General features: G+C 43.9%; 1 protein-coding gene across 1 annotated transcript in view; it reads left to right on the top strand.

Moving 5' to 3' along the window:
• The window catches only part of LOC309565923 (uncharacterized protein), a 150,442-nt gene that overhangs the window by 31,502 nt on the left and 100,098 nt on the right, over positions 1-18,842 (top strand). The window contains exons 3-7 of the mRNA XM_082270953.1: positions 3,069-3,179; positions 5,371-5,501; positions 9,484-9,588; positions 10,203-10,328; positions 15,596-15,787. Of these exons, the coding sequence (XP_082127079.1) occupies positions 3,069-3,179; positions 5,371-5,501; positions 9,484-9,588; positions 10,203-10,328; positions 15,596-15,787 (665 nt within the window). The remainder of the gene's footprint in view (positions 1-3,068; positions 3,180-5,370; positions 5,502-9,483; positions 9,589-10,202; positions 10,329-15,595; positions 15,788-18,842) is intronic.

The raw sequence follows: 18,842 nt of genomic DNA, 5'->3' as shown, positions 1-18,842 counted from the left end.
GGCTGCTCAAAGACCAGGCCCTATTTTGTGATTCGGCACTGCGTGACTTTAACGGACAATTGCGCGGTCGTGCGACGCTGTACCCAAATGAAATTGATGTCCTTTTTTCCCCACAAGCAGAGCTTTCTTTTGGTGGTATTTGATCACCTGTGCAATTTTTGCTTTTTGCTTTATAAACAAAAAAAGAGCGACAATTTTGAAAAAATAACAATATTTTTCAAATTTTTTATATGAAATTCCCCCAAAAAATGTAAAAATCTAATTTTTTTAACATTTTAGGCCAATTTGTTTTCTGCTACGTATGTTTGGTAAAAAAAATCGCGTATTTTGATTGGTTTGCGCAAAAGTTTTTGCGTTTACTAACTAAGGGAAAGATTTATGTCATTTTTATTGTTTTTTTTTTAACGAGTAATGGCGGCGATCTGCGATTTTTTTTGCGGGACTGCGACATTGCAGCGGACAGTTCGGACCCCTAACTGACATTTTTGACACTTTTGGGGGTACCAGTAACTTGATGTCCAGCGGTCACACGCGCGGGGATCTGCAGGAACGAGTGGGGGCGGGAGCGCGCCTCCGGCGGCGCGCGCTCGCCCGCTATTGGCTCGTGGGCGAGTGACGTATATATACGTCACTTTGCCCAGGAGGGGCTGACCGGCATAGTAAATGTACTTGCGGCGGTCGGCAAGTGGTTAAGGCCTCCACCCCAGCTCCTGTTTGTAAATTTTAGCTTTTTTGGGAGGAGAAGGGGAGCGGGTACCTGATTATTACAGGTACCCACTCCCATTTCCGCTTTGGTCGCCTTAGACAATCAGAAGCAGAAATTCTCCCCCCCCCCCTCCCATCCTGAAGTCTTCTGGGACACATGACAGGTCCCAGAAGACTTTGGGACCAGTCACAGAGCGCAGAGCTGCTCGCGCATGCGCAGTGTGCACCCGGCAGTGAAGCCCCAAGCTGTCACATCCGGGTGCTCGTAGTGAAGATGGCGGGGAGGAAGGACACAGAGAGAACACGACTGGGGTGACTCGGTGAGTAAACCACTGGATTGTGGGGCAGGTGAGTGGCTGTTTATTAAAAGGCAGCAGCTATACTTTTTGTAGCTGCTGACTTTAATTTTTACTTCAGAGACTGGCGCTCAGCTTTAAAGAGGTGGACATCTACCTGAACAAAATGGGAGAAGTCAAGGATCACAGGGCCCAGTGTCACACAGTGTCGCCTCCTCACACATGATTTAAACCTCAAATTGCCGTACTACCATGTCCCAATCGCATGCATTGCACGGCAATCATAGGTTTAAATCAGGTGGCGAGGAGGCGACATATCACCTCCTCACCAGCTGTCAAACACACTGAGATCACTTTTCAGAGGAGCAGCAATACCTGCTGCACTTATGAATGCGCCCTTGGTTGCATTCAGCAGCTAGCCCCCTAGGGATTGTTAACACATAAAGTTGCGATCGAGTCGCGTGTTTTACCTCCCCCCTTTAGCTAATGAGGCAGCAGCCAAAGGTGTAAACATGGTACAGCATGAATTAAGCTCCTTGTTGTTTTTGGTTGATGCTACCACCTGCAAATCGCGACCCATTCAAGTAAACAGGGCCACTCTGCAAGCGCCCCGCAACTGCATGCTTCTGCGGGGTCCAAGGAGGGTAAAGCAGGTTCTGAGAAAGCAACTCAACGCTGCCTGCTTTAACCCCTTGTTTGCTGTGCTGCACAAAGTTCACTTGAATGGGTTCATGCTTGGCAGGAGCTACACATAGGCGTGCGCACAGGGTGTGCCAGGTGTGCCTGGGCACACCCTAATCATCCTATGTGGAGAAGATTCCCCCTGTTTAGACCCTAAAAATATTGTAAAAAAATAATAAAAATAAATAAAACTAAAAAATAATTTTAAAAAATTAATGAAAGAAATTACAGTCACCATCCACTGCCCTACTGACACCAATCTCTGCCTGACACTGTCAGTATATATACACATGCACACACACATATGTGTTTGGGCTTTGGGGTGCAATAGGCTGCGCACACCTATGGAGCTACACCCACCAACTGTGACAGGCGTATAACCCCTCTGCTGCTTTAACATGTGTACACCCCTAAATGGGTTCAAAGCTTTATTCAGGGATCACATCATTATAGCAAATCGCAACGTTTCAGAGCCACGCAGGACCCCTTCATCGTCACATGCTTGATGGAGGGGTCCTGCGTGGCCCTGAAACATAGCAATTTGCTGTAATGATGTGATCGCTGAATAAAACTTTGAACCCACTTTGAAGATCTTGGTGTGCTGGTGACATCTCTATTCACGGTTCCAGCCGGTGGTCACTTCAACACCCACTTACATACAAAGCCATCTCTACAGGAACGTGCACGTTGGGAATAGTGCGCTGGAATGTGTTCACCCCAGGCCACTTCAGCTAAAAGGGGTGCAGTTGGGATGGGGGTGATAAAAAAACATGTCCTAACTATGGGGTTTTACCACCCCCCAAACTGCCAATGTAATTGAACCCTTAATGTTCTGAGCCCCCTATAAGGCTGCTTTCACACTGATGTGCTGCGGTTTACCTGCAACCTTCCTGGGTTAGCTGCACTTTGCCATAGACTTCTATTATATCCTAGGAAGACAGGTGTATAGGCACTACATTGTTCCTGTAACAAAAAAGAGCTTTTATTACTCCCTTGTTCTTCCTGCGACATCATCATAAGGCTTCTAAAATTGTTATGGGGTGGGACAGCTACTGGGAGTTTAGTTCCTAGTAATGCAGCCCCGCCAGCCCTGCACCCAAAACTACATCTCCCAAAAGCCAATTTCTTACGCACAGTGTTAGGGAAGGATCTTTAAAGTTAAAGCAGCAGCACTATTTTGCAGTGAAAATGTATGCATGTGGAGTGGGGCAAAGAGGGGATAGGTAGAGTTCTGTAGCCCAGAAGGCAGGACTGACAACCCTGGGATTTTAGAGCAGAAAAGACACCGTGTTGTCATCCCAAATAAGAAGTTAGGAGCACACTGGATTTCTGGCAGATCAACAGGTAAACTAAAATTAAAAGAAAATATTTTTTTTTACCATCTAGGAGCATTTGGGTATTTTGAAGTGACTCATGATATTACCAACTACTGCAAAGCCAGTGTGTTTGAGTACATCGGAAAGAAGACGCCAATTGCCGTGCGGTTTTCTACTACAAGTAAGTTATTTAGAGACAATAAAAATTAAATGTATAAGTTAAGTGCAACAGTATTCGTTTTCTACCCCAAATTTATAAGCTCACACTTGACAGTGGGGATATCCTCTGATTGGCGGGCTATCTATTGTTCTGATCCCAGCAGTGATATACACATTAAAAAGACATTTTATAAATTATTAACACTTTTTGCTCTTTCTTGTAACTTTAGCCAATGCTTGCTTATCGCCGAAATGTCTTTTTATTCAATGAGTTTCACTAATGTTTGGCATATTAATAGTAAACGGTTAACATCAGGGGCGAGGTGCTTTTACTGTGGGAAGGCAGAGATCTGTGATCCTGCTTTGTAGGAACACAGGATCACAGCCTTCCCTTGTAACAAAACGGCGATCTGCCTTGTTTACAAGGGCAGATTGTCATTCTGCCTGTCTTCTGAATGATCGCCTAGTGCCGGCGGACATGGAGACCGCCGGGCCTGCTGATTGGCAGGACATCGGGTCACCGGCAGCATGAGTGCCTGCCCCAGACCCTGAAGTGCAGAATCACGTACAGGTATCCAACCGGCCTCACAACCGCAGACCACATGTAACCACACCAGCCCAGGACCTCCACAACAACAAGTATCTTCACCTCCAAGATCGTCTGAGACCAGTCACCTGGACAGCTGCTGCAACAATCGGTTTGCATAACCAAAGAATTTCTGCACAAACTGTCAGGAACCGTCTCAGTGAAGCTCATTTGCATGCTTGTCGTCCTCATCGGGGGTCTCAACCTGACTGCAGTTCGTTGTCGTAACTGACTTGAGTGGGAAAATGCTCACATTCAATGGCGCCTGGCACTTTGGAGAGGTGTTCTCTTCACGGATGAATCCTGGTTTTCACTGTACAGGGCAGATGGCAGACAGCGTGTATGGCGTCATGTGGGTGAGCGGTTTATTGATGTCAATGTTGTGGATTGAGTGGCCCATGGTGGCGGTGGGGTTATGGTATGGGCAGGCGTATGTTATGGACAATGAACAAATGTGCATTTTATTGATGGCCTTTTGAATGCACAGAGATACCATGAGGAGATCCTAAAGCCCATTGTTGTACCATTCATCCACGACCATCACCTCATGATAATGCACGGCCCCATGTTGCAAAGATCTGTACACAATTCCTGGAAGCTGAAAACATCCCAGTTCTTGCATGGTCAGCATACTCACCGGACATGTCACCCATTGAGCATGTTTGGGATGCTCTGGATCGGCGTATACAACAGCGTGTTCCAGGCCCTGCCAATATCTAGCAACTTCGCACAGCCATTGAAGAGGAGTGGACCAACATTCCTCAGGCCACAATCAACAACCTGATCAACTCTATGGGAAGGAGATGTGTTGCACTGGATGGATGGATTATCTTGGCAAAGGAGAAGAGCTCACTAACACAGATTTAGACAGATTTGTGAACAATATTTGAGAGAAATAGGCCTTTTGTGTACATAGAAAAAGTCTTCAGATCTTTGAGTTCAGCTCATGAAAAATGGGGGGCAAAAAAAAGTGTTGCGTTTATAATTTTGTTCAGTGTATGTTGGAAGGTCTTACACGACTGATTGTAAAATCTGGAAGTCGCATATTTTGCCTGAATTTTTTCTTTTCTCTTTCTTTTCCTCAAAATGTCTTTTTTTGTGTTTCTTGTCATTTTCAAAAATCTTTCAATAAAAATTACCTGATTCAAAATTGAAAAAAAAAAAAAAATGATAAAAAAGCACATTTCCTGAAATTCCTGTTTGATGGAAATCTCTAGCTTCACCATTAGAGGGAGACATTGTACCATGTTTCGGCTTTTTTACCTGTTCCATCATGCAGTGATTATGTTTGCTTTTGTTGGCTCTGGAATTGAACAGTTTTTGAGTTTACAGGGTGCAATTAGCCTCATTAATTGAAAGTTTTGGGATAGACATAATCCCTGGAGAGATCAGTGACTGTGTAAAATATGAGGCCAAGGGCTATCAAGTGCATTGTTACGGGTTATAGAGCTCTTCAAAAAGAATGGACTGCCTTAAAACAATACATGGTAGCATATGTGGGATAATGCACCACAACTATGTGATTCCAGCCTGATAGAGGGGGCACATTTAGACATTTGTTCTAGCTGTACCTGTGTTCTGTAACAATAATGATTCCTGATTTGAGAACCATTTTATCTCTTTGCAGGTGGAGAGTCCGGCACTTCTGATTTTTCTCGTGAACCTCGTGGGTTTGCAGTGAAATTTTACACAGAACAAGGGAACTGGGACCTGGCTGGCAACAACAGCCCCGTTTTTTTCTTAAGAGACCCCGTCTTGGTGAGTACATGGTGCTGTTGGTGCAGGAGAGTAAAGTAAACACTGCAACAGAATATATCTAACACAAATCTGTAGACAGAGACTGGGGCCAAGACTTGTTATAGTCAGGGCCATGCTCATCACATCACACTCGTGGACTAGTAAGAAGAAATTTAAACAAAACTGAGTTTTTTTTAGTGGGCTGCTTGCATGCACAGCACTGGCAAAGTCTGTTTTACACATTTGTAGAGCAGTAACGCACTCTCTTCACCACAAGATGTCCTCAGTCTTCTGGGTTGAATGGTGCCCAATGTCACTCAATGCAGAAGACTGAGGATATACTGTGAGTGTAGGTCCCCTGAAGGGGCAATAAAATTGGTAAAAGTGGTCATTATCTCTCATGCATATTTACCAGCTTGTTTGTGCATCCAAGAGAGAGAGCGGTGGGCCATTCAACTCAGTTCTTTCCAAAAAGAAGCTTACAGACCTTTTTTTTAGAGCCTCTCTATACAGGCTTTAGTTTGTCTCAGGACCACTTTTATTCCTATATAAGTCAATGGGAATGCAAACACAGATGAAACATTTTAAGAGGTCAAATGGTCCTATTAAGGGACTCATTTGGAATCCAGAAGAGTCCTAAATGTGTAAGCCAAAAACATCTGGATGCATGCTACATTTCCCCATCAACACCAGCCCCATACATGTGCACCCACAGTAAGGTATAGCACTCTGCAGGTTGTTTGCCTTATGTTTGCACAATCATCCTCCCTCTACACTTTATTGGCAATAAGTAGTAATTTAAACAAAACTGAGATTTTTTGAGTGAGCTGCTTGCATGCACAGCACTGGTAAAGTCTGTTTTACACATTAGTAGAGCAGTAACACACTCTCTTCACCACAAGATGTCCTCAGTCTTCTGGGTTCAATGGTGCCCAGTGTCACTCGATGCAAAAGACTGAGGATATACTGTGAGTGTAGGTCCCCTGAAGGGGCAATAAAATTGGTAAAAGTGGTCATTATTTCTCATGCATATTTACCAGCTTGTTTGAAAATTTCTGTGCATCCAAGAGAGAGAGCAGTGGGCCATTCAACTCAGTTCTTACCAAAAAGAAGCTTACAGCCAATCATTTTTAGGGCCTCTCTATACAGGCTTTAGTTTGTCTCAGGACCTCTTTTATTTCGATTTTTATTCCCAAGTCAATGTGAATGCAAACACAGCTGAAATCTTTTAGGAGGTCATATGGTCCTCCTAAGAGACTCATTTGGAATCCAGAAGTGTCCTAAATGTGTAAGCCAAAAACATCCTCCCTCTACAATTTATTGGCAATAAGTAGTAATTTAAACAAAACTGAGATTTTTTGAGTGAGCTGCTTGCATGCACAGCACTGGCAAAGTCTGTTTTACACATTAGTAGAGCGGTAATATACTCTCTTCACCGGAAGATGTCCTCAGTCTTCTGGGATGAATGGTGCCCAGTGTAACACAATGCAGAAGACTGTGAGTGTAGGTCCCCTAAAGGGGCAATAAAAATTTAAAAAATGGTCATTATCTTGCATGCAAATTTACCAGCTTGTTTGCAAATTTTCGTGCATCCAAGAGAGGGAGCAGTGGGCCATTCAACTCAGTTCTTTCCAAAAAGAAGCTTACAGCCAATCGTTTTTAGGGCCTCTCTATACAGGCTTTAGTTTGTCTCAGGACCACTTTTGTCCCCATACAAGTCAATGTGAATGCAAACACAGCTGAAATGTTTTAGGAGGTCATATGGTCCTCCTAAGGGACTCATTTGGAATCCAGAAGAGTCCTAAATGTGTAAGCCAAAAACATCTGGATGCATGCTACATTTTTCCATCAACACCAGCCCCATACATGTGCACTCACAGTAAGGTATAGCACTCTGCAGGTTGTTTGCCTTATGTTTGCACAATCATCCTCCCTCTACAATTTATTGGCAATAAGTAGTAATTTAAACAAAACTGAGATTTTTTGAGTGAGCTGCTTGCATGCACAGCACTGGCAGTCTGTTTTACACATTAGTAGAGCGGTAAAGCCCTGTACACACGTACCGATTGTCGGCCGTAAATATTCGGCCGATGACCGATCGGCCGATTGTAGGCTTGTTAGTATGATGCTTCCGACAGCCGACAGCGCATTTTCGGCCGAACAGAATCTGTCGTGCAGGCATTAAAATTTTTGTTGGCCAACACCAGAACGGCCGATTGTTCGCCAGTCAGTACAGATTTCGGCCGACAGACAGCAGATTTGCAAGACTGGGCATGCTCAGAAAAGAAAAAAGACAAGGAAAGTTACCCATCACATGACATCACTTCTGCAGTCGGCTGTTGTTGGCCGACAAAATTCGCGTGCAGTCTTTTGCAGTTTTCAACCGACGATCGGTACGTGTGTACGGGGGTTTACACACTCTCTTCACCGGAAGATGTCCTCAGTCTTCTGGGATGAATAGTGCCCAGTGTAACACAATGCAGAAGACTGAGGATATACAGTGAGTTTAGGTACCCTGAAGGGGCAATGAAAATGTTAAAAATGGTCATTATCTCGCATGCAAATCTACCAGTTTGTTAGCAAATTTTCGTGCATCCAAGAGAGGGAGCAGTGGGCCATTCAACTCAGTTCTTACCAAAAAGAAGCTTACAGCCAATCATTCTTAGGGCCTCTCTATACAGGCTTTAGTTTGCCCCAGGACCACTTTTTTTGAATGACAAACTGTTTGTCATCAGGGAAGCTTACAGCATTGTAACGAGATGTAAAAACTTGGGAATTCAAGCGCCAGTTCAACCAAACCTATATTTTAATGTTTGGTTGATGCTTGACAGATGATTTATCTGACCATTTTATATATCTCTTGGGAACTGTATTGGGAGATCTATGAGCTGAACCCTCCACTTTCCATAACTTTGGTGACCAATATGAGGGGTCCCTAAACTGTTGGATTATGTATTTATGTTATACTATGGGGAATGCATAGCTCCCAACTGTCCCCCTCCCTCTCTCTCCCTCACCCCTCCCTCTCTTTCTCTCTCTCTCACCCCTCCCTCTCTTTCTCTCTCTCCCTCCCTTCCTCCCTCTCTCTCTTCCTCCCTCTCTCTCTCCCTCCCTCCCCCCTCCCCCTCCCTCTCTCTCTCCCTCCCTCCCTCTCTTGCTCCCTCCCCCTCCCTCTCTTTCTCCCTCCATCCCTCTCCTTCCCCCCTCCCTCTTTCTCTCTCCCCTCTCGCTCTTTCTCTCTCCCCCCCTCCCTTCCTCTCTCTCTCCCTCCCCCTCCCTCTCTCTCTCTCTCTCTCCCTCCCTCCCCCTCACTTTCTCTCTCTTCCTCCCTCCCCCTCCCTCTCTCACTCCCTCCTTCCGCCTCCCTCTCTCTCTCCCTCCCTCCCTCTCTCTCTCTCTCTCTCCTTCTCCGTCCCCCCTCTCTCTTTCCTCCCCCACTCTCTCTTACTCTTTCCCTCTCTCTCTCCCTCTCCATCCCTCCCTCTCTCTCTCTCTCCATCCCTCCCTCCTTCTCTCTCTTCCTCCCTCCCCCCTCTCTCTCTCTCTTTTTCTCTCTCCTCCCTCTCTGTCCCTCCCTCCCTCCCCCCTCTCTCTCTTGCTTCCTCTCCCCCTCTCTTTTTCTCTCCTCCCCCCCCCTCTCTCTCTTCCTTCCTCTCCCCCTCTCTTTCTCCCTCCCTCCCTCCCCCCCTCTCTCTCTTCCTTCCTCTCTCTCTCTCTCTTCCTCCCCCCCTCTCTCTCTTCCTTCCTCTCTCTCTCTCTCTCTTCCTCCCCCCTCTCTCTCTTCCTTCCTCTCTCTCTCCCTCTCTCCCCCCTCTCTCTCTCTCCCTCCCCCTCTCTCTCCCTTCCTCCCTCTCTCCCCCTCTCTCTCCCTGTGCCTTCTCTCTCTTCTCCCCCTCTCTCTCCCCTCTCCCCCCCCTTTCTCCTCTCTCTCACTCTCCCTATATATATATTTATTTCTATAGTGCACATTAAGATATAACTTTTGTTTTCTTCTTTTGTTTAGTTCCCGTCTCTTTCACGGGCCCAGAAGAGAAACCCACAGACACATCTAAAAGACCCAAATGCCCTGTGGGATTTTTTTAGCCTTCGTCCAGAAACCCTCCATGAGGTACTTGTCTTACCTGACAAAAATGTTTGTAATTTCTTCTGCCCATTTGTATGATCTAGGCCAGTGATGGCGAACCTTGGCACCCCAGATGTATCAGAACTGCCCTTCCCATGATGCTCCTGCACTCTGCAGTGTAGTTGAGCATCATGGGAAATGTAGTTCCAAAACATCTGGGGTGCCAAGGTTCACCATCACTGATCTAGGGCTAGGCAGACCTGCCAGACACCACAGCTACTTTGTGGACCCCACATTTTTCTGCTACAATACAGCTGGGTAACCAGACAGCTCCATCCTTCTGATTTCCATATTATAACTCATAATTAGATCAATTACTCAAAAGGAAACTAGTAATCATGTTATTTCCTTTTTGCTATTGTTCTTACTTCACGGAAGCATTTTTATTGGTTTGCTTACTCTCTACTCCCATACTTCTGGATGTGGGAGCCCAGCTTCTCGGAGTTGCAGAGGTGAAGTAGCATTGGGGTCCGTAGGTCCATTCCTATATCATGGAGGGTGTACTGCTCTATCATCTCAATGCCAGGTCTGCTTTAATGGTGAAGCACATTTTCATGTTAGGAGGTGATTTTGTGTACTAATATCTTTTCAATTTGTAGGTCACCATGATATTTACTGATCGTGGTACCCCTGATGGTTATCGACACATGCATGGATTCGGAATTCATGCCTTTAAACTGGTCAACGCGCATGGAGGAGCTGTGTACTGCAAATTTGTCTACAATGTAAGTGCTTCATGCATATGGCAAATACAATATGTGGAGAAAGAGCACGTTACCTTTAAAAGATAAGTCCACCCTAACACTAGAATCCCTGCATCTATAGACCTCCATGATCTAACACTAATCTATCTAGCCCTGGAAAGAAGAAATCAGTATACATAACTTTTTTGAAGCCGATCCGACCCGATTCTACGCTGAGCTGTCAGCAGTGGTTTCGTTGCGTAGGCGGGTGCAGAGGCTTGCTCCCTCGCCGGACACGCAGGATCTCTCATGCTCCAACACCCATCGGGGATATTTGAACTGCTTTGGTTATAGAACTGCTGGGAATAGGTTTCAGCTGCTCCCATCTAGCCTCTGACCGAGACTAGCCAGCGGGCAGTTGCTGACCACTTGGATCCAGGAGTTCATTCAAGACCCCTAGACTCTCTAGGATAACCAGATGGCACCCCTAGTGGACAACGTTGGCATGCTTACCCTTTGCTTTTAACCCTTAGGCAGGCTATCCATACTTCCCATTTCAGTGAACTATACCACCCTCCAAGGGCACCCCTGAGGAAGGAGTTAATTCACACTCCGAAACGCGTCGGGTCAAACCCGGGGGTTCAGTGGTCCAAGTTGCACTGGTTCATGTGGAGTATTCTACAGCTTGCCTATTGTTTTTATTCTTTTGTATAAGTCAATAAAGTTTTTTACATTTTACCTACTTTATTTGTCGTCTAAATTTGGTGCCTTAAAAGTCCCACCCAAGGGGAACCTTTTTTGGTTGTGATTTCCATTTTGGGGATGTGGCACCTTGGGGATTATACAGCATGAGCAATATTTCTTTGTAGGCGGGTGCAGAGGACACATCCGACAATAGAAGCCCCATAGTAAGTCTATGGGTGACGTCACTCCCTATTAATTTTGCAGCCGTTGTCGGTCGTGTCCTCTGCAGAGCTTCCACCTCTGGAAATCAGGTTCGATCGGCTTAAAAAAAGTATGTATACTGGTTTCTTTTTTACAGGGCTAGATAGGTTAGTGTTAGATCGTGGAGATCTATAGATGCAGGGATTTTAATTTTAGGGTGGACTTATCCGCTACAGTATGTATTATGTATAATGCCAAAATAATTCTAACCTTGAATAGAGCTGTTAAGGATTAGAACTCCTGTTTGTATTTTACGGTACTCCTGTCTGGGGCTCAGTTAGAGAATTTTCCTATCCTCTCCTGACCTGTCCTGAGCCTCACTAGACAAGAAATTGGGGAGAATCTGTAATACAGACTATAGTAAATAAAGTCTATAGCAAGGCTGTAGTTTTTTTTTTTTTCTCAGAGTGATAAACAGGCATTTGCAATGCAATTAGGGTTGCACCGTACTCGCCAACACCAAGTACTGATACTTACAAAAGATACATACTAAAAAATTTGGGAAAATGGCACTGCAAAGAATCACATGCGATTTGCACAGGAATGCGGTGCAACTGTCTGTTTAAATTGCATGCGATTTTCCCCCACTGCTCCTGTGTAATAGGGAAGAGCGCCATCTAGTGGGCAGTTTATTAAAAATGTTAGATTTCAAAGTACATATCTGGCCAAATGCAAAACCTGCATAGCAAATCACGGCCGCTGGAGGTGCTCACAGGGCTGGAGGAGAAATTCCGGGACCCCGCTAGTATATGATGTCAGCTTGGAGGTGGACCGCCTCTAATCTCCTCCAGCCTTGTGAGCACCTCCAGCAGCCATAATTTGCTATCATCGGCAGGACCAGGAAACCTATGCAGATTTTGCATTTGGCCAGATATGTACTGTGAGTGCTAACATTTCTAATAAACTTCCCACTAGATGGCACTTTTCCCTTTCTATATATATATACACACACACACACAAACAGGAGCGGTGGCAGAAATTGCTTGAGATTCGGACAGGAATTGCACCACATTTTGTATTGACGCAAATCGTACCACAAAGTGCGATATTGGGAGCATTTACTATTATGTAATAGTAATACTGGGGCAAATGCTTGGTATCGGCGCACCCCTAAATGCAATATTTAAAAAAATTGAATTACCTAATTTTACAAAAAGTCCCTGTCACCAGACCATTTATTTCAGCAAAACTCTTCCTAAAAGATTATTTGTGCATTTAAAGTATTTTAGACATTTTATTTATTTGTAAAATTCACCCTTGTGTAGATATCTAAGAGCCCTGAGACTGCTGCTGGTCGCCACTATCTTGATTGTGATGTCAGCAGCAGCCCCAGCAGCCTCAGAGCTGTCAATCAGGTGACGCTCTATAGCAGTGGTGGGCAACTTGAAAATTGCAGTGGGCCTGAAATGTGGCCCTCAACACTTCCAGAGGGCCACAGAATAGCAGCATTGTTTTCATGTAGTGAAGTATATTGAGTTAGTTAGCACATTTAAAATGAATAAGCTGTAATGCCCTTCAGTGTTTGAAAATGTCAGTCCTGCTGTACTGCAAAGAAAGTGTGAATAAAATAAGATTGACATTGGTGTTCATAGCAGTATTAGTAAACCCTAGAATTGGTGTCAGTGGATGCAAAAACAAAAAAAAGGTGACAGCATTGGTGTCAGAGACAGTAATAGCCTTCAGCTTTGGTGCCATTGAACTCAATAATAACCCCCAGCATTGGTGTCAGTCACCACAATAATAACCCCCAGCATTGGTGTCAGTCACCACAATAATAACCCCCCAGCATTGGTGTCAGTCACCACAATAATAACCCCCATTATTAGTGTCAGTCACCACAATAATAACCCCCAGCATTGGTGTCAGTCACCACAATAATAACCCCCAGCATTGGTGTCAGTCACCACAATAATAACCCCCATTATTAGTGTCAGTCACCACAATAATAACCCCCAGCATTAGTGTCAGTCACCACAATAATAACCCCCAGCATTAGTGTCAGTCACCACAATAATAACCCCCGGCATTGGTGTCAGTCACCACAATAATAACCCCCAGCATTAGTGTCAGTCACCACAATAATAACCCCCAGCATTGGTGTCAGTCACCACAATAATAACCCCCATTATTAGTGTCAGTCACCACAATAATAACCCCCATTATTAGTGTCAGTCACCACAATAATAACCCCCATTATTAGTGTCAGTCACCACAATAATAACCCCCAGCATTAGTGTCAGTGGCTGCAGTAATACCCCCCACATTGATGATCAGTGGCAGTGCTATTTCCAACCCCCTTCATTGGTGGTCAGTGAAAAAGCTGTTAAACCCCTTTAAATACCCCCACACCTGCATCGATGGTCAGTGGCGATGCTGTTAACCCCCCATCTAACATTGGTGATCAGTGGCAGTAATGTTAACATCTCCCCAACCGCTTTCGATGGTGTCAGTGACTGCAGCAATAACCCCAAGATTGGTGATCGGTGGCAAACAGGCTTGGCTGAAGTAATCAAATTTTTAACAAGTTTGAAGGCACATTCCAACTAAATAAAAATTTATAGCACAAAAAAATCACTGCAAGTAAGCATTTAAATTGTTTCTGTGCTTTTACTTGCTATTTTTAAAGTTGGTGGCAGGGTCTGTCAAGCTGGATTCTTCCTACATCCCACTATTCCAGCCATTCTCAACCTTCTATAGAACCCTAGGGTTCCTCCAGAGGTTGCTAGAGGTTCCTTGGGCTGTGGCTGATTGGCCTTCCATTTAATAGGAAAGGTATTTTCCCATTGACCCCTTATTATTCGGTTTTAGAAGGGGTTCCCCAAGACCTGAAAATTATTTTATGGGTTCCTCTGGGTTAAAATGGTGGAGAAAAGCTGTGCTGGAGGACAAGGGAGGAACACCCCCTATAAATCATAATTTGAAAATATTCAATTCAAATCTGATATAACCGAATACCCCATGTTGATCATTCTGTCCCCTTACTATGATAGGCAGTGTAAAAACTTTGCAACATCTATTGTGTAAAAAAACATTGATATGGTCATAAGGTTCCATACCTAGTCATTGGTCATGTGATCTCATGGAGAGTTGCTGATTGATCAGCTCTTTAAACCCCTTCAGTCCACAAAACCCCTTCATCGCGGATCAAGGCAAATAGTCATGTAATTGGCTGCCTTCGGTGCTTAAGCTATGAGGTTTTCAGAATCAGTCATATTAACAATCTATACAAAGATCTTTTTGTTATCATTTATAAATGTTAACCACTTCTGGACCAGAAGATTTTCCCCCTTAATGACCAGGCCATTTTTTTGTGATTTGGCACTGCATTATTTTTAACTGACAGTTGCGCGGTCATGCAACGCTGTACCTAAATAAAATTGATGTCCTTTAATTCTCACAAATAGAGCTTTCTTTTGGTGGTATTTGATCACCTCTGCAATTTTTATTTTTTGCGCTATAAACAAAAAAGAATGACAATTCTGAAAAAAAAACAATATTTTTAACTTTCTGCTATAAAACATTCCCCCATAAAATTTAAAAATCTATTTTTTCATCATTTTAGGCCAATTTGTATTCTGCTACATATTTTTGGTAAAACAAAATCCCATTAAGTGTATTTTGATTGGTTTGCGCAAAAGTTATGACGTCTACAAACTAGGGGAAAGATTTATGTCCTTTTTATTTATTTATTTTACTAGTAATTACGGCGATCTGCGATTTTTAGCGGGACTGCGACATTGCGGAAGACAGATCTGACCCCTAACTGACATTTTTGACACTTTTGGGGTGACCAGGGACATTACTACATAGTAATCAGTGCTAAAAATACGCACTGTTACTGTAATAATGACACTGGCAGGGAAGGGGTTAATCCAGGGGTGATCAAAGGGTTAAATGTGAGCCTAGGGGGTGTTTTCTAACTGTGTGGGGGGGGGAGAATGGACTTGTGAAATAAACACAGAGACCTGTGTTCCTAAATAGGAGGAACACCAGGAGCTCTGTATTGATTCCTGAGAGAACAACAGTCTGCTATGTTTACAACAGCAGACCACTGTTCTCTCTTCACAAGGAGCGATCACGGTTTCCCGGCAGCAATCTCGTGCGCCGGCCCTGTGGATCGGCTTCCCCGCTGGCGAGGGGGCACGCGCCCCCAGGATCGCTACAAACCGCCGTACAGGTACGGCAATTCACCGGAACCTGCCAACCTGCCGCCATATATAGGCGGCGGCTGGTCGACAAGTGGTTAAAAGGGCAGGTTGATTCTGGGGGACAAAAGTTATTTTTGGTAAATTTCCATTTATTATATATTTTTTTTATCTCCATTATCATTTTGAAAACATGCTTTTTTTTATTGACTTCTTCAGACAAATCAGGGTATAAAAAATGTAACAAGTGAACAAGCGACACTTCTTTCTGGAAAGAGTCCAGACTACGCAATTAAAGATCTAGAAGATGCCATCAACAGAGGAGACTTTCCATCTTGGACTCTGTATATCCAGGTCATGACCTTTGAGCAAGCCAAAAATATGCCTTTTAATCCTTTTGACATCACCAAGGTAAGAAGCCATCAATATGACAATATAATAATAACCAAACAACCCTACTTCTATTTCAAGGGGGACCCGAATAGCATTTTTATTGAAGACTCACCTGTTTTTTGCAATGTTTGCCTTGGCATAGTGTTTAATGTGACCTGCTGCTGTTGTTGCTCTATGGCTAAGCACTATTACAAGAAATGTGTCAGAGAAAGATGCCTGGGTGATGTGTACCTGTACTCAAAGTCAATAATGTTTATTCAGAACCGTGTACCCCGGCTTGCAAGGTTTTCTTTATTCCAAGATCTGAAGACGTCACACGTTGATGACGAAACGCATCATTTTGGAACACAAGTAGACCACGTGACCGGTAGGCGAAAGTCTGCAGTGGAACGCACGCTGATTGTTTGGCCTCCCTTTGCTTCCTACCATTTCTCCACCTGAGTAGGTGTATACACCTCTCCCGTGGCATACAAGTTTTTACTGTGCTATTCCCTTGGACCTTTTGGGACCCATTTGGGGGATTTTTATGGAACTTCTTTACCTAAGTTTTTATCGGAAATGCACTATGAGGATTTTGTATTCCTTTTTTCATACATCTAAACACGCTGAGTCTTCTGGGAAACAAGGAGTAAGGAGGAGGAGGAGAAGAGGCACGAGTGGACCCAGAAAATACAGATATGTCCACTTGTGGGGGAGACTACCTAAGCTGTTGACCGTCCTCAGAGAACGTCACAGGAAGTGACGAAACGCGTTAGATAGGAACGCATAGCGTCATTACATCACTGAAGGTGGAACGCAATCCGGAAGTACCGCTCGCCACTCTGCAGGGAGGACGCACAGCCTACACCGCTGACCACCAGTGATTCGTTTTTGTATTTACTGCCTTTTAAACCCAAACTGTGGGTAATAAACATTATTATCATTTGAACTACTACAATATTTGGAGCTTCTTTCTCCTTCCCCATATTTACTGGCTGTATGTCCTGAAGCTTAAAGGAGTCGGCACCAGCCCATTGAACCTAAAGGGTAAGCCATCCCAGCCCAGGGGGCAATTAAGCTTAAGTGGTCCTAATGCCATACGGCCTATAGGTCCCACTAGATCCGGTAAGTGATTCATTCTATCCATTCACACGGTGAAAGGAATCAATGTCATGGAAAATCACGTTTGAGCACTTGCAGTTTTGAATTCGCTGTAAAATTCACAATCACTGAGGACTTTTGTTGATGATAAATTTCTGAGCACTACAGTCACTTTTTTGGACTTTATTATTGATCCATTGAACGTATTTATTGATTTATTATTCACTGCTGTATATTGTGGCATGCAATTAATTTGAATCATCTTGCTATTGCTATTTATTTGAAGTTGTTCACAAGTCACTTTGACAACCATTAATATCACCATCTATTTATTTATTTATTGACAGTTTTTATGTTCATCACATATCACCTTTTTAGTCAATTGTACTGCTATTTATATAGGGTTTATTAGCAAGCGCTGTAGTTGGCCTTTATAAAGACCATTACCATCTGTATTACTAGTTGTACCAAGTAATTAGTACACATGTTTGCACCTCTTTATTTTATTATTATATATGTGTTTTTTTTCGTATTGAAGACACTACCACACAATATCCCTATTTTAAATACTTTAACATAACAAGTTTATTCATCATTGACCGATAACACATATCTCACTACCAATTTTTTTGGTTCTAGGTGTCTATTTTATACACTTGGTTTAATTTGAGCAAGCGCATACCTGTGGGGGTATGTGCTCTCACCTCCCCCCCCCCCCTGTTTCCCATTTAGTTTTGACCCTGGTGAGCACCCAATCTCCGGTGGAACGAGGATTATGAAGACCTTACTGTTGATTTACTAACAACCAATAGGCTGTTCACTTTGCAAGGGAATATTCCCTTAGTTTCGTGAATGTGGTGAAAATTCACTTTTGAAACAACACCCAATTACATGCAAGGAAAATTTTAAAAAAATTTATTTTTGCTTGAACATGATCGGGTCATGAGGGAAATCAGCGGAGCTTTAACTCTTTCGCTTGCTAAGATAAAATTCTCTCGCAAAGTGAACAACTCAATTGCTGTTAGTAAACCAACCCCATTTAGTGAACTTTCATCTACACTCAGCGGCCACTTTATTAGGTACATTTGCTAGTAACGGGTTGGACCCCCTTTTGCCTTCAGAACCGCCTTTATTCTTCATGGCGTAGATTCAACAAGGTGTTGGAAACATTCCTCAGAGATTTTGCTCCATAGTGACATGATAGCATCACACAGTTGCTGGAGATTTGTTGGCTGCACATCCATGATGCAAATCTTCCGTTCTACCACATCCCAAAGGCGCTCTATTGGATGAGATGTGGGGAGTGTGGAGGCCATTGGAGGACAGTGACCCCATTGTCATGGTGAAGAAACCAGTGGTGAGATGATTGGAGCTTTGTGACATGGTGCATTATCCTGCTGGAAGGAGCCATCAGAAGATGGGTACACTGCAGTCATAAAGGGATGGACATGGTCAGCAACAATACTCAGGTAAGCCATGGCATTAATACGCCATGCCATGGCATTAATACGCCATGGTACTAAGGGGCCCAAAGTGTGCCAAGAAAAAAATTAACCCCCCCCCTCCCCACCACCACCATCACCAGCCTGAACCGTTAATACAAGGCAGGATGGATCCATGCTTTCATGTTGTTTGCACCAAATTCTGACCCCACCATCTGAATGTTGCAGCTGAAATTGAGACTCATTAGACCAGGCAACGTTTTTCCAATCTTCTATTGTCCAATTTTGGTGAGGCTCTGCGAATTGTAGCCTCAGTTTCCTGTACTTAGCTGTGGCACCCAGTGTGGTCTTCTTCTGCTGTAGCCCATCTCCTTTAAGGTCCTATGTGTTGTGCATTCAGAGATGGTATTCTGCATACCTTGGTTGTAACGAGTGGTTATATGAGTTACTGTTGCCTTTCTATTGGAGATCGACCGATTATCGGCAACACCGATATATCGGGGGCCGAAATGCACTTTCCCCGATATATCGGAATCAGCCCTGTAGGTTAC

Source organism: Pelophylax lessonae, assembly GCF_965119305.1.
Source record: "Pelophylax lessonae genome assembly, chromosome: 10".
In the NCBI taxonomy this organism is placed as follows: Eukaryota; Metazoa; Chordata; class Amphibia; order Anura; family Ranidae; genus Pelophylax; species Pelophylax lessonae.
This window is presented reverse-complemented; position numbering and strand designations above follow the sequence as displayed.